Here is a 15,660-nt window from a genome sequence, read left to right as displayed (position 1 = left end):
TGGTACCCGGGGTTACGAAATTAATTGGATCGTTCCGCGGTTTATTTCGTACCCCCGAAATACCTTCGTAAGCCCGAAGTCCATAGGCGCTAATGGACAAAAATAGCTCTCTGCTGCCCTCCCGGTGGCGAAATAAGCGCCGCGGTTTTTTCGTAACCCGAAAAACCCTTCGAACCCAAAACAATAATCACTAATGGGATTTATTCGGACCGCGAAAAATTCTTAACCTGGGTAATTCTATCCCGGTACTCACTGTAGAGCTATAGATCTAAAGGACAAGCTGCTGAGTTACTGGGGATACAACTACTACATCCTCCCTTCAATAGAACCGCCAATTCGCAGCATGATAGGAGATGTAGTCCAAACAGCAGCTCCCAGGATCCCCTTGGGTTATGACCTGAGTTTGCAAGGGGATGGGATGAGGGTGATTGCTGGGAGTTGAGTCCTAAGTGACATCTGATTTATTGAAGGGATGATGGAATCGTGTCGTAAGTGAAACATCTGCTTCTGATACGAAGGGGGAGGAGGCGTTGTAGAGTTCAAAAGCCACATCGCTCCTGAAGGGGACCAGGGATGCCCCGGACGGTTGGCCATTTTCCCGCACCCCGCGAATCTTCTGCGTCTTGAGTTTTGCCGCAGGAAGAGGTCTGTGAAGAGGAAGACCGTGGCGCAGTTTCCCGGGCGCCTTCCACCAGCTCCACCATGATAGCGGTCTTTCTCACTGGCGATTCTTTGTTAATTGGACATTAATTAAAAATAGTAGTAAAATTATAATAACAACGATACAAATTAAAAAGCATTTTTGGCAAATAGGTTTAACACACACACATATATATATATATAGAAGATAAAATATACATTAATATAAGATAGATATATATTATTTTTAATGGCTAATATAAAATATATTATACGTTTATATAGCCTTATATATATAGTATATATAGAATATTATATATATATTATTATTTATATGTAGATAAATGTATATATTGCCAATAAAGTAATATTATAGATAGCTAGATAGATAGCTAGAGAGATTGCACAGATCAAACATATACTATCTATATATGTATAATTATCGATTTAGCAAATAAATAGCAATATAAATACTATCTACATAGAATCATATAATATTATAGATATATCTCTATCGATCTCGATCAACTCGATAGACCTATATAATAGCTATCTATATCGAATTGCAAATCCACATCACTATCAATACACTACCTCGGCTTTTATCATGCTCTCTCTCCTCCTATCTTGGTCCTTGCAGCTCCCCGTCGCTCCCTCCTATCTCCCGATCATCGTCTGTCGGCTTTTTCTCCGCTCGCGTTGCCCTCACTCCTCTCCGTCTATCGGCCCCTCATAGATATCTACTGTGCGGACTTTCTACTCGTTTCTATATTCTCTATCGCCCTCGCCTCGCTACCTGCCCGATCCTACCCCCCTGCCCTACTTCTCGCGTCTCCTTTCTCCTCTCGTGACCCTCACTCTCCCTCCTGTCCCTCCCCTCGCGCTTCTCGTATCTCCTCCCCTTCTGTCTTACTTTCCCCTCTGTGTTCTCTGTCTGTGGCCTCTGTCTTCCCCCCGTCCCTATATCTCCTCCCCCCCCGCCCCCCCGCCTGTTCAGTGTGTGTGTAGTGTGTCTAGTCCTCTACTTCCTTGCCTCTTTGCCCCCCCCCCTCGGCGCGCGGCCTCCTTGGCCTTTTTTGCCCCCCGTTCCTCCTCCCCTCCGCTGGCGATGTCCGGGTGGCGCGTCCTGCCTCTCCCTTCTGGCCGTCCTAATGCCTGGCCTTTTAGGTGTTGCTTTCCTCATTGCTGCTGGCGAGGACGTTCTGGGCCCTGCGGGCGCGCGTCCTGGCGGCGCGACGTCCGGTGGGCGGACGGCGTGGTGCTTCAGCGGGTCCTCGACGAGGCTAGGCCGGAGGGACGCCGCGGAGGGACGGCGGGCGGACGGCGCGCGCGAGGCGCGGGCCTGCAACGCGCCGGCGGCCGGAGGCCCGCCGGCCGGCGGCGGGCTGCCCCGCGGCCGTAAGGCTGGCGGGCGAGGGCCAGGCCAGCCGGGCGGCGGGTGTAGCCGGCGGTCGTGCAGGCAGCCGGCCCAGGTCGGTCGGACGGCCCGGGGACGGGACCGCCGGCCGGGCCCGGCCCGCGCCGGCAGGGCGGCCGGCAGGCCGCGCGGGCCGGTCCGCTGGCCGCCGCGACCGGCCGTGCTGGCGCCCGCGCCGGCGGCGGGACCGGCAAACGGGCCAGCCGGCGGCGGCCGGCGCCCCGCAGGCCAGCCGGCCCGGGCGGGCGGACGCGCCGGCCCGGCCCTCGAGAGGGAGGGCGCGCGACCGGCTGGCCGGCCGGCCGGACGGCCGGCCGGGCCGCGCCGGCGGAGGGGGCGGCCGGCCGACAGCCGCGCCTGCCAGTGCCCGCGGCACGGCGGGCTCCGGGCTGCCGCCGAGTGGCGGCCCGGCCGGCAGGCGTGGCCCGACCGGGCCGGAGGCCCGGGCCGGGCGGCCGCGGCCGCGCCGGCCGGCGCGCCGCCCAGGACCGCCGGAGGGCGGGAGGGCGGCCGGCCCCAGGCCCGGACGCCCTCCGAGCGGGCGATCCGGCGGGCCCGGCGGCCGCCGGCACTGCGGGCCGCGGCAGCCGCCGGCGGGCAGGGCCTCCCACGGCCCGCGGCGAGCCCGCCGAGCCGCCGTGGCCGCCCGGGCCCGCCATCCGGAGACCGGCAGGCCCGGCGGCCCTGGCGAGCCACGCACTGCACGCGCCGGCCGCCCGGCCCTTCGTCAAGTGGTGGGGGCCGGCCGCCGCGGCCGGCCCGGAATGTGCCGGCCGCCGGAGCGCCATGCCAGGACCCGGCGTCGGTCGGGCGGGGCGGGCGGGGCGGGGCGGCCCCCCGGGAACACCCCCCCGCCGAAGGCCAGACGGGGCCCCCCCACCAACCCACACTGCGGTGCCCGGCCGCCCCCGCCGCCCGGGCACAGCCTGAGACGCGCCGGAGCCCCGCACGCGAGCCTACTACCTGGGCTTGCGGAGCCACCCTCCTCCTGCCTGCGTGCCGGACCGCTTCGGCCTGTTCTTGGGTGCCGCCCCCTGCGTGCCTGCCGTCGGGCAGTCCCCCGTGCCCCAGGCCCGTCGCGTAAGTAGCCGTCTGTCCCCGGCACGACCCGGCCTGTGTTGGTCTGGCTCCTTTCGTGACTCGCCCCCCTTTCCCCTGCCCCCTGCGACGGCGTGCGCTCCCGTCCCGTCCTCCGGGCACGTCTCGCCTTCCGCATTGGTGCCCCCGTCGTCCCCCCCTGCCTTCACGCCTTGCACTTCCTTTCCTTCGCCCGCAGCTCCATGCCCATTCTCCGCCCTGCCTGCCATGTAGTCCTAGGCTGCCTGGCCACTACCTTGCCTCCTCACCCCTTCCTCCTTCCCCGCGCTACTTCCCCCTTTCTGGTCGTCCCGCCCCAGGCCCACCTCCGGCCGGTCCCGGAATGCCCGACCTCCGACGGCGTGGCCTTCCGGCAGCGAAGGGCGGTAGGCACGCGCCCTACAGTTCTCGACCCTGCTGGCGTGAGTGATAGCTGCTCACTTCCGTTTTTTGGGCTCGCGTACCCCTCGTGTGCACTGCCCCCTCTACCCTATCGATCCTCCCGGCCGGTTTTGCTTCTGCCTGTCCTTCGTCCGCCCTCTCCGGTGCCGTCCTGCCGGCTATCCCCCCACATGTCCTTTTTTTTTTTCCCATCACACGTTTTTTGTCGTTTCCCCCCCCCCCCCACCCACCCCGTTTCCCTCCGCCTTGCTTCCCCCACCGCGGTTTTGCGTTTGCTTTTTTCACACCCTCCTTGGCGATGCGCGTAGTGCTACTTGCCGGTCCACCGGCTTGTCGGCTGCGTGGAAATAGAAGAAAGCCACGTCGAAAACGCATGAAAACGCACATTCCTGCCTGCTATGACTTCCTCGGTGTCCAAAATGGCGACGACACATACTTACTTTCCGCAGCGAGTTTTTCGTCGTCTGATCCTTCAAATCCTTGCTGCTCCGCGCTTTTCGATTTCTGGGTCGGAAAACAAACAAAAACGGGATAAAATGAAAAAATAATAAGCACAAATTAATTAATTAATTTGAATAATAACGTGTTATTTTTAAATGATTTCCCACTTTTCACGGCCGCAGATCCCCCTTGTCCGGAAGTGCAACACCCTCTGGCGAAAGACTCGCGATCCCTCGCGAGGTCTTACTAATCACATTACTGGGATTTCTATTAATTTAGATTTATTAATTAATCCAATTAAAAATTTTTGGTGCCAGGGCTCACCCTCCATTCTCTGTAGAAATATTAGGACGACATAAAAATTCCGCTGTAAATTAGGCGAGGAGCACAAAAAAAAAAACTCATAATTTTTTGTGCGACCGCAAAGATCGCCGTTTGGAAAAAAAAAATTCATGGCGCTCATCCTCGATTTTGCTTTCTAACCTAATTTGATTATTAGGATCGATTCCAATAGCCCTGTAAATTAGGAGGAGCGAAAAAAAAAAGCTCTCGTCTTTTTGGCGCCGACCCGTTTTTGGCGCCCAGGGTTCACCCTCCATTTTGCTTTGTAACCATCTTAATTGATTAGGATTGATTAAATATTGCTTAGCAATAATTGGGGCCGATTTAAAAATTCCTCCGTATAATTAGCAAGGAGGGGAAAAATTCTCTCGTCAATTTTGCGCCAATCCGTGACTTTTCGCCAGATTATCTCTTTTAACTTGGCGAGTGAGAAGCGATTTTTTTTCTTTGCACATAAAACGTCCCAGCATTAACTTGACTATAAAATTCCGCCTTGCGGTGTACGGCGCGTGCCGCGGTCCGAAGAAAGCAAGCGCCAAAGTTGTTGGGATTCGCGATCGGAACTGAGTTTGGGATTTGAATAGGGAAGGTTTACATTTCGAGGGGTTTTTGTCCCCCCTCCTCTTTGAAAACCACGCACCGCGAGGGAGCGAAAACTCTGTGTGCGAAGAGGTTTTTACGAGGGCAGAAGAACTCCCCGGGGGAAAATGGGAGTTTGTTTGCCAACTGAATTAAACACCCTCGTTACCTCGGAGATTCGGCGAATGAGCGTTGGCCGGCACACGTCTCGCGTCTCCAGGCGATTCGTAATTATCCACGAAAGCCCGGTAAGACCCCACAGCTCTGGCTGGCCTGTTGAAAAATAAGGGAAAAGTAAGGACGCAGGATTAACGGTTCCGACCGAAGCTACCTACATTATCTCGCACCGGTTCTCGCTCGGTTAACTGCGTTCCTCGCTTTTTCAACACACTCGCTCTTTAAAAGCGTTCGCCTGAGATCTAAACAAAAAGCAATCGGCTCGTATGCCATTTCTCCTCTCCATTTTTCCGTGCCACTTTTCGTTTAACTCGCCATAGCTTATTCCGTCTACACTTCTCTAGTCGGTTCTCTGTCATTTTTCTGCCCTGCCAGTGTTATTCTACAGGGAGATATGACCACAGAGTTGTTCTGAAGGACCTAGATATCCTAGAGAGGACACTTCCATGCCATTTGTAGGCCCTTCAATGCTATTCTATGGGAAGATATGACCATCGAGTTGCTCTGGAGACCTGGAGATGCCCTAGAGAGGCCACGCAAGCAATGGACAGGTCCAAGGGTGATTGACTGACTGCCAGATGACCAGGGCAGCGGTCAAGGGTCCTCACCAGTTTTCTTCGGAAGAGGTCCCCAACCCTCTGCTGGTGGTTCCAGCGTTGGACGCGCGGCAAAAGCGCGTCGTGAGAAGTCCTTGTGGATTTCGTAGAGCTCCTGGAACCCTTAAGAAGATGGTCTCTATCGCTGACTGCGTCAGGACGGGTTGTGACGTGGTGGACCGCCGCCTTCCAGGGGCTTCATGGGCTGCAGGGAGGAAAGGAAGGCGCGGGTTCAAGTGTCGGCGTCGGTAGCGATGATGCTGAGACCCCATCGATCCGCCCCCTCTCCATCCATCCATTACCAGCAATAGGGCCTCAAGGTGTCCCAAGTAGGTCTCCTCGCTGGCCAGGATCCTGAAAGGACCCACTTCCGCATCTCCAGACCCTTCTCCAAGTCGTTTCACACTAAAAGGGAAAGGTAGGAGAGGGTTCCATGTACAGTGGTACCCCGTGACGGGATAATGAATGATCACGTTACGAAATTTTCCGATACGAAAAGTTAGATTGGAAAAAAACTGTTCCGGTTACGATAGTTTTTTTTCGGGTTTAGAAATTTATTATTCGGCGCGAAACTTCAAGCAAAGGCACGGCTAGCGGCTTTCCTCGCGCTAACGGAAAGCCTTTTCGGGTTGCGAAATTATCGGGTTACGAACGGAATGGCGGAACGAATTACTTCGTAACCCAGGTAGCACTGTATTCCTGCTGGTAGAAAGTGGGTTGGACTATATAGGACCATTAGTAACCCCTTCCGTCTGTTTTTCTAATGTCGGGGTAGGCCAACCTTTTTGAGGCCAGGGCCAGGTTGCTTGTCCCTCAGACAACTGGGGGGCCAAAGCAGGTGGAGCTTCCACCCTCCGGGGGTGGGGCTTGTGTGCCGGGGACGGAGGCTTCCACCCTCCAGGGGCGGAGCACATAGCTTGGGGGCGGAGTTTCCACCCTCCATGGGCGGGGGGCCACGCAGGTGGGCGTCCCCTCTTTGCCAGCCCTGATGGGGCCCCAGGCCCCGTCCGAGGCCGGCAAAAGAGACGGCTGGGGGGCGCCCGCGCTGGGGAGGCCTCCCCTCAGGGCCCTCCCTCCCCTCCTCCGCCCCCCCCCCAAACCTCCCTCCGGCGCGAGAGGTTTGGCGGAGGAAAAGACTCCCAGTGAGGCCCAGGACGCCGGCCCGCCAGGCCCTGGGCTACCTTAGCGGGCCCTTCCTCCCCCCCCCCCCCCCCCCCGCTACAGACCCTCCCTCCGGAAGGAGACGGTTTGTGTGGAAGGAAAGGCCCCCAGGGAGCCCAGGAGGGAGCAGGAGGAACCCCCCCGCCTCCCTCCCGCCCGGCCCACGGCTTTGAGGCCAAGGAATAGAGGAATAGAGGCGAGCTCCTTCCCCCTCTTGAGGCTCCTCATGGCCAATGCGGGCAGGCTGGAGCTTCCAAACACCCGCCCCCGCCCCCCCCCCCCTGCCAGCAGCCCATTGGCCGCCAGCCCCAGGCGGAGAAACTCCTCCTATTTAGCCTACTCCGCGCGGCCACTGCCCGGGCATGCAGCGGCTAGAGGAACGCCATCTGCAGCAAATCGGCGGCAGGGACCAGGCTGGTTCCAGTCCTGACGCCTCCGTGGGCCGGATTAGGCCCGTGGGCCGGGGGTTGCGCGACCTTCTGTTCTATGTATTCCGGCTGGCTCTAGCGTTCCTCTGTATTCCTGCATGGTAGAAAGAGATGTAGAAAAAGATATGTTTCGAGGGGTGTTTACTAACCGACCTTGAGCGACTCCCAAGGATTCCAGAGGAGCTGGGGCTCGCGCGCTTCCCCCGGCGTTGGGCGCCACAGGGGCGGCGAAGTACGAAGGGGAGTGCTACATCGATTTAGGGACATCGTTTCCCGGGTTGCCTGCGCTGCTCCTCGGCGCGGTCCACAGCGGAAGTGTAGCGGGCACCTCAGGCCCCCCACCCAGCCGAAGGAGACTCTGTAGACGATGATATGTTGATGTAATTCTAAATAAGAAAGAAATACGAGCAATGGAACAGCGATTGAGGAAGGGGGATGAAGCGAAGGAGGGATGAGGGAAAATAAAGATATAGTCTATATCTATCTATCCTAGCTCTCTATCTCGTATAACTATGTATTCATGTCTTTTGTGTGGCAATCTCTATAGATTCATCACGTATGTCCATTAATAATAGATATCCCACTACATAGATATCCCCCTCTTTCTTCCTCTCCTCTTTCATCTCTCCTGTATCTCCCTCCCCTCTCAACTCTCCATCGTCTCTCTCTCTAATCTCCTCTCATATGCCTTCCTATACATAGACATAAAATAATTTATATATAAGATAAATATAAATTAGCTTATTTGTATATCATTATAGCTATATATATATAACATATAATCAATAAAATAGATATTAGAACGTTGTATTGTAATTTACAGCAACTTATAAATCAAGCTAATACTCGCTATATATAGCTACACCACCACATGTAATACTAGAATCGCCTAATAAATTATATTCTGTGTTCTCTCATTACTCTCTTATATTCAATCTCTATCCCTAAACCCTCATCTCATGTCTTAGATCTCATATCTATTCGACAGTGGTGCCTCCGGGTTCCGCCCTGCGTCCTGTCGTTCCGCGGGCCCGCTTTCGTAACCGCCAGCTTCGTAGCCGAATTGCCCATAGGCCGGCTAATGGGGCCCAGCGCGTTTTTGTTTTCGGTGCGAAAAAGCCGAAAAAAGCAACCAAAAATTGTTCTTCGTATCCCGGAAAAAACGTCGTAAACCCGGAACAATGATTTCCTATGGGATTTTTTCGTATCCCGAAATTTCGTACCTGGGGAATTTCGGATCCCGATGTACGCACTGGTGTAAATATATATAGATATATATAGATAGATATGGGGCCATATATTGGCCATAGTGTTATGGGAGTGTCTGGTCACGGCACTGACCCGCAGGGTTTGAATTTAATTAAATCAAATTAAAACTCCGCTGGGTAATGAGAAGACAGGTGCGATACCTGAGAGGAGATTGGGAGAACTCGAACTCCAAACCATGAAACCCGAGAAAGAAATCTCACCAAACCAGAACAGGGTCCAAAAGAGATTACTGTGTGCCGACCCAAATACAAACGGGGTTCTGACCGGGTTCACAAGGGTCATCCCCCTTCCATGCCTTCTGTCCGACGTGTACTGACCACTACGGCGCAACTGACCGCAAAGACAAGCTCCCCTGCAATTGGAAGCTTAAAACTTTTTTAAATCAACCAAGGATCGTATTGGGCCTTTTTCTCCGCCGACTGCGTCACAGAAACTGGCTTTTGCAGAATAGGCCGTGCGATTGGTCGGGTCAGTTTATTCATAATAATAGTAATTAGTATCATTATATTGATGGCGGAACAGCGCAATTTGCGCATGCATGGGCAGCGTTCCTACCGGTTTGTTGTTGGGAACGAAGTAAGTCCTCCTCACCGTGGGTCCCCTTGTAAAACACTGCCCTCCCGTTCTTCCATAAATCTGACTAACTTTCGGACGCCAATGGCGGCTCCATCCAACGCATTAGCGGGGTTGTACAACAAACGTCGCGGTGGCGCTGGCCACATATATTTATAATCTATATACATCTATTGTAAATTAATATAAAATATATAAATAATATATAAATATATAGTATTTAGTATTTTATAATATATAGTTGCAATAAATACTATACTTATATAGCCAATAATATATATATATGTGTATTATTTATATATTTTATATTTATCTATGCAATAAATATATACTGCAAGTAAATACAAAAGTATAAATAATATATATATATAATTTATAATAATATGAAAATAAATATATAAATATGTAAATAATACATATATATTATATTATATAATAAAATTATGTATTATTTACATATTTTTATATTTATTTGCATATTATTATAAAATAAATTATATATATACACACACACACACACATAATTTAGTGTGTGTGTGTGTGTATGTATATAATTACTGCCTATTTGCAAAAAAAATATCAGCCGTAAAATATTTGCATTTATTTGCAACCCTTTAATAATAACAATATCGATGGAGTGTCCCGGGTTCGAGTCCTGACCTCTCCCTTCTGGACGGTCATGGACTGCCTTCTTGGTGTGATTTCCTCATTGATGCTGGAGAGGAAGTTCTGGGAAATGCGGAGAGCGTCCTGGAGGAGCAGGAAGTCCGGGTGGGAGGAAGGAGTGTGCTTCAGGAGGTCCTAGGAAGAGGATGGAAGGAGGGAAGAAGAGAAGGGAGGGAGGGAAGGAAGGAGAGAGAGAGGGAGAGGGAAGGAAGAAGAGAAGGAAGTGACGGAGGAAAGAAGGAAGGGAGAGAGGGATGCAAAGAAGGAAGTAGGGAAGGGAGGGAGGGAAAGGAAAGAAGGGAGGAGGGTGTGAAGGAGGGAGTGAAGGAAGGAAGGCAGGAAGGTAGACGGAAGAAGGGGCGGGAAAGAAGCGGAGAAGGGAACGGAGAGAGAAGGAAGGGGAGGACGAAGGAGAGAGAGGGGAGAGGCCGAAGGACTTGGAAGAAGAGAAAGGTAAGTGATTGCGAGCAAGAAGGAAGGAGGGAGGGAAGAAGCAAAAGGAAGGAAGGAGGGAAAGAAGAAGGAGGAAGAAGAAGAAAGCCAGAGAGGGAAAGGGAGGGAGAAAGAAAGGAAGGAAGGCTGGAAGGAAAGAGGAGGGAGGGAGGAGAGAAAGGAGGGATGAAAGGATAGGAGGGAAAAAGGAAGGATTTAGTAGGGAATGTGAAATGGAAGAAGGAAGGATAAGGGAGGAAGGAAGGAAGAAGAGAAGTGGAAATAACAGGTGACCGAGGAAAGGAGGGATGATAGAGGGATGGAAGGGCAGGATGGAGAAAGGAAAGGAAGCGACGGAGTGGGAAAGGAAGGACGGGAATACAGGCGGCGGGAAAGAGGAAAGAGAGGAAGGAAGAGAAGCAAAGGAAAAGAGGGAGGGAGGGAGGAGGGAGGGCAGGAATGAAAGGAAAGGAAGAGAAAGCAATGAAGGAGTGAGGAAGAGGGAAAGGGGAAGGAAGGAAGGACTGAGGAAGAGAAAGGAGGGAGGGACTAAAGGAACGAGGGAGGAACGCAGGAGTAGTGGCAGAAAAGGGAAAGAAGAATGGGAACGGAATGACATGAAGGAGGGAAAACTGGAGGAAAAGACGGACAGGAAAGCGAGGAAGACGAAAGGGACGTTAGTGGGGGAAGGCCCGAAGGGGAGAAGGATGATGAAGGAAGGGATAATGAAGGAAAGGAGGGAGGGAGGGAAGGAAGGAAGGAAGGAGGGAAGGAGACAGAAGGAAGGAAGAGAAGGAAAGCAGAGAGGGAGGGAGGGAAAAAGGAAGGAAGGAAGGGAGGGAAGAAGGGAGGAAGGGAGGAAGAAACGGAGGGAATGAAGTAGGGAGGAAAAAGGAAGGAAAGTAGGGAAGGATGGAAGGAAAGAAGGAAGGAGAAGGGAGGGAAGGAGACAAAAGGAAGGAAAAGGAAAGGAGGGAGAGAAGGAAGGGAAGAAGGAAGGGAGAGAATGAAGAAGTGGGGACAAAGGAGGAAGAAAAGGAAGGAAAGAAGGGAAAGGAAGGGAAGGAGAAAGAAGCGAAAGGAAGGAAAAGGAAGGAAGGGAAGGGATAGAAGGGAAGAGAAGGGAAGAAAAGGAAGGAAGGAAAAGAATGAAGGAGGGAGGAAAGGAAAGAAGGACAAAAGAAGGAAGGTAAAGGAAGGAAAGAATAAGGAAGGAGGGGAATGAAGGCAGGAGGTAGGAAGAGAAAGAAGGGATAGAATGGAGGGAGGGAGGAAGAGAAGGAAGGGGAGAAGGAAAGATGGAAGGAAGAAGAGAAGGAAGGAATAAAGAAGGGGAGGAGGAGGAAGGAGGAAGAAAGAAAGGGGAAGGAAGGATTAAAACACATGCCGTGTTTGTTTACTCCCGGTTGTTGTCGTTGAAACAACAACACAACAACAACAGTTTCCATCATGCCTTGCTTCCAACCGCGGTTTGCGTTTGCGTATTTTAGCACAACTTACATGGAGGACGAGGGTGCTGCGTGTGACGCGGTCCACCGGCTTGTAGAGGAGGGCTGCGTGGAAATAGAAGAAAGCCACGTCGAAAACGCATGAAAAACGCACATTTCCTGCAATGCTATGACTTCCGTCGGTGTCAAAAATGGCGACGACGACATACTTACTTTCCAGCGAGTTTTTCGTCGTCTGATCCTTCAAATCCTTGCTGCTCCGCGCTTTTAGATTCTGGACGTGGAAAACAAACAAAACGGGGATAAAATGAAAAAATAATAAGCAAATTAATTAATTAATTTGAATAAATAACGTGTTAATTAATTTAAATGATTTCCCACTTTTCACGGCGCAGATCCCCAATTGTCGGAAGTGCAATACCTCTGGCGAAAGACTCGCGATCCTCGCGAGGATTAATTAATCAATTAAAACGGGGGATTTATTTAATTTAGATTTAATTAATTTAATCCAATTAAAAATTTTGGTGCCAGGGCTCACCCTCCATTCTGCTTAGAAATAATTAGGACCGATTAAAAATTCCGCTGTAAATTAGCGAGGAGCAAAAAAAAAACTCATAATTTTTGTGCTGATCCGCAAAGATCGCCGTTTGGAAAAAAAAATTATGGCGCTCATCCTCGATTTTGCTTTCTAACCTAATTTGATTAATTAGGATCGATTCAATATGCCCTGTAAATTAGTGAGGAGGCGAAAAAAAGCTCTCGTAATTTTGGCGCCGACCCGTTTTTGCGGCGCCAGGGTTCACCCTCCATTTTGCTTTGTAACCTAATTTAATTGATTAGGATTGATTAAATATTGCTTAGCAATAATTGGGGCCGATTAAAAATTCCTCCGTAAATTAGCAAGGAGGGGAAAAATTCTCTCGTAATTTTTGCGCCAATCCGTGATTTTCGCAGATTATCTCTTTTAACTTGCGAGTGAGAAGCGATTTTTTTCTTTGCACATAAAACGTCCCAGCATTAACTTGACTATAAAAGTTCGCTTGCGGTGTACGGCGCGTGCCGCGGTCCGAAGAAACAGCGCCGAAGTTGTTGGGATTCGCGATCGGAACTGAGTTTGGGATTTGAATAGGGAAGGTTTACATTTCGAGGGGTTTTGTCCCCCTCCTCTTTGAAAACCACGCACCGCGAGGAGCGAAAACTGTGTGGCGAAGGTTGTTAGCAAGGCAGGAAGAACTCCCACGGAGGAATGGGAGGATTGTTTTGCCAAACCTGAATTAAACCCTCGTTACCTCGGAGATTTCGGCGAACTGAGCGTTGGCCTGGCAACACTTCTCCGCCGTCTCCATGGCGACTTCGTAATTATCCACGAAAGCGCGGTAGACCCCCAGCTGGCTGGCCTGGAAAAAGGAATGGTGACAAAAGGAAGGAATGAGAGGAAGAAAGGAACGGAGAAATAGAATGATAGCAGGTTATAACGAAGAGGATAGAGATGGGCAGCCATTTTGTAACACGAAAGCGCGGCGTGAAACTGCGCCGGAGGAGCTACAAAGGCCTAGCAGAGCGTCCTCTCTAGGAATCTCTAGGCCTTTCAGTGCCACTTTTAGTTAAAGATGACCATAGAGTTGCAGTAGACACTTCTCTAGGCATTTGTAGGTCCTCCAGTGTTATTCTACAGGGAGATATGACCACAGAGTTGTTCTGAAGGACCTAGAGATTCCTAGAGAGGACACTTCCATAGCCATTTGTAGGCCCTTCAATGCTATTCTATGGGAAGATATGACCATAGAGTTGCTCTGGAGGACCTGGAGATTCCTAGAGAGGCCACGCAAGCAATGGACATGTCCAAGGGGTATTGACTGACTGCCAGATGACCAGGGCAGCGGTCAAGGGTCCTCACCAGTTTCTGGAAGAGGTCCCCAACCCTCTGCTGGTGGTTCCAGCGTTGGACGCGCGGCAAAAGCGCGTCGTAGAAGTCCTTGTGGATTTCGTAGAGCTCCGGAACCTTGAAGAAGATGGTCTCTATCTGCTGACTGGTCAGGACGGGTTGTGACGTGGTGGACGCCGCCTTCAGGGGCTTCATGGGCTGCAGGGAGGAAAGGAGGCGCGGGTTCAAGTGTCGGCGTCGGTAGCGATGATGCTGAGACCCATCATCCGCCCCCTCTCCATCCATCCATTACCAGCAATAGGGCCTCAAGGTGTCCCAAGTAGGTCTCCTCGCTGGCCAGGATCCCTGAAAGGACCCACTTCCGCATCTCCAGACCCTTCTCCAAGTCTGTTTCACACTAGAAAGGGAAAAGGTAGAGAGGGTTCCATGTACAGTGGTACCCCGGGATACGAAATGATCGCGTTACGAAATTTCCGGGATACGAAAAAGTTAGATTGGAAAAAACTGTTCCGGGTTACGATATTTTTTTCGGGTTACGAAATTTATTTCGGCGCGAAATTCAAACGCAAAGCACGGCTAGCGGCTTTCCAGCGCTAACGGAAAGCCTTTTCGGGTTGCGAAATTATCGGGTTACGAACGGAATGGCGGAACGAATTAATTTCGTAACCCGAGGTAGCACTGTATTCCTGCATGGTAGAAAGTGGGTTGGACTATAGGACCATTAGTAACCCCTTCCGTCTTGTTATTCTATGTCAGGGGTAGGCAACCTTTTTGAGCCAGGGGCCAGGTTGCTGTCCCTCAGACAACTGGGGGGCCAAAGCAGGGTGGAGCTTCCACCCTCCGGGGGTGGGGCTGTGTGCCGGGGCGGAGCTTCCACCCTCCAGGGGCGGAGCCATATGCTGGGGGCGGAGTTTCCACCCTCCAGGGGCGGGGCCAGCGCAGGTGGCGTCCCCTCTTTGCCAGCCCCTGATGGGGCCCCAGGCCCCGTCCGAGGCCGGCAAAAGAGACGGCTGGGGGCGCCAGCGCTGGAGGCCTCCCCTCAGGGGCCCTTCCTCCGCCAAACCTCCCTCCGGAGAGAGAGGTTTGGCGGAGGAAAGACTCCCAGTGAGCCCAGGACGCCGGCCCGCCAGGCCCTGGGCTACCTTAGGGGCCCTTCCTCCGCAAGACCTCCCTCCGGAAGGAGAGGTGTGGGGAAGGAAAGGCCCCCAGGGAGCCCAGGAGGGAGCAGGAGGACCCCCGCCTCCCTCCCGCCCGGCCCACGGCTTTGAGGCAAGGAATAGAGGAATAGAGGCGGAGCTCCTCCTCTTGAGGCTCATTGGCCAATGCGGGCAGGCTGGAGCTCCAACAGCCCGCCCCCTGCCAGCAGCCATTGGCCGGCCAGCCCCAGGAGGAGAAACTCCTCCTATTTAGCCCTCCGCGCGGCCCTGCAGACGCATGCAGGGCTAGAGGAAGCCATCTGCAGCAATCGGCGGCAGGACCAGGCTGGGGCCAGTCCTGCCGCCTCCGTGGGGCCGGGGGTTGCCGACCTCTGTTCTATGTATTCCTGCATGGCTCTAGCGTTCTCTGTATTCCTGCATGGTAGAAAGAGATATGTTTCGAGGGGTACTAACCGACTTGGAGGACTCCAAGGATCCAGAGGACTGGGTCTCTCGGCTTCCCCGGCTTTTGGCGCCAAGGTGCGGCGAAGACGAAGGGGAGTCATCGATGTAGGGCATCGTTTCCTGGTGCCTGCGCTGCTCCTCAGCGCGGTCCACATCGTAAGTGTAGGCGGGCACCATCATGCAGAACGTACGTAGACGAGGATTGTTGATGTTTAACATACATAATAATAAGAGAAAGCTAGCAAATGGACAGCGATTTGAGGAAAGGAGCGAGGAGGGATGAGGGAAAAAAAGATATATCCGCTATATCTATCTATCTATCTATCTATATAGTATAAATATTTATTATGTATGTGTGTGTGTATATATATATATTAATAAAGTAAATGTAAGTATATAATATTATTATAAATAAAATAAGATATAACATATTTATTATATAATATTTAAATATATATATATATATAAATAAAATATATAATCTAAATATTATATATATATATATCACTTTCTTATATACATAGCAT

General features: G+C 52.1%; 1 protein-coding gene across 1 annotated transcript in view; it reads right to left on the bottom strand.

The window, feature by feature from the left end:
• BCR (BCR activator of RhoGEF and GTPase) overlaps nucleotides 1-15,325 on the bottom strand; it is a 26,487-nt gene extending 11,162 nt beyond the window's left edge. Inside the window, 9 exon segments of the mRNA XM_042479557.1 lie at nucleotides 605-672; nucleotides 675-717; nucleotides 9,727-9,902; nucleotides 11,700-11,752; nucleotides 11,861-11,921; nucleotides 12,937-13,044; nucleotides 13,545-13,730; nucleotides 13,825-13,929; nucleotides 15,143-15,325. Coding sequence (XP_042335491.1) covers nucleotides 605-672; nucleotides 675-717; nucleotides 9,727-9,902; nucleotides 11,700-11,752; nucleotides 11,861-11,921; nucleotides 12,937-13,044; nucleotides 13,545-13,730; nucleotides 13,825-13,929; nucleotides 15,143-15,313 — 971 coding nt within the window. The 5' untranslated portion in view covers nucleotides 15,314-15,325.
• Nucleotides 15,326-15,660: the final 335 nt, after the last annotated feature.

Source organism: Sceloporus undulatus, chromosome 7, assembly GCF_019175285.1.
Source record: "Sceloporus undulatus isolate JIND9_A2432 ecotype Alabama chromosome 7, SceUnd_v1.1, whole genome shotgun sequence".
In the NCBI taxonomy this organism is placed as follows: domain Eukaryota; kingdom Metazoa; phylum Chordata; class Lepidosauria; order Squamata; family Phrynosomatidae; genus Sceloporus; species Sceloporus undulatus.
The sequence above is the reverse complement of the archived record's forward strand: the minus strand, read 5'-3'. Positions and strand labels throughout refer to the sequence as shown.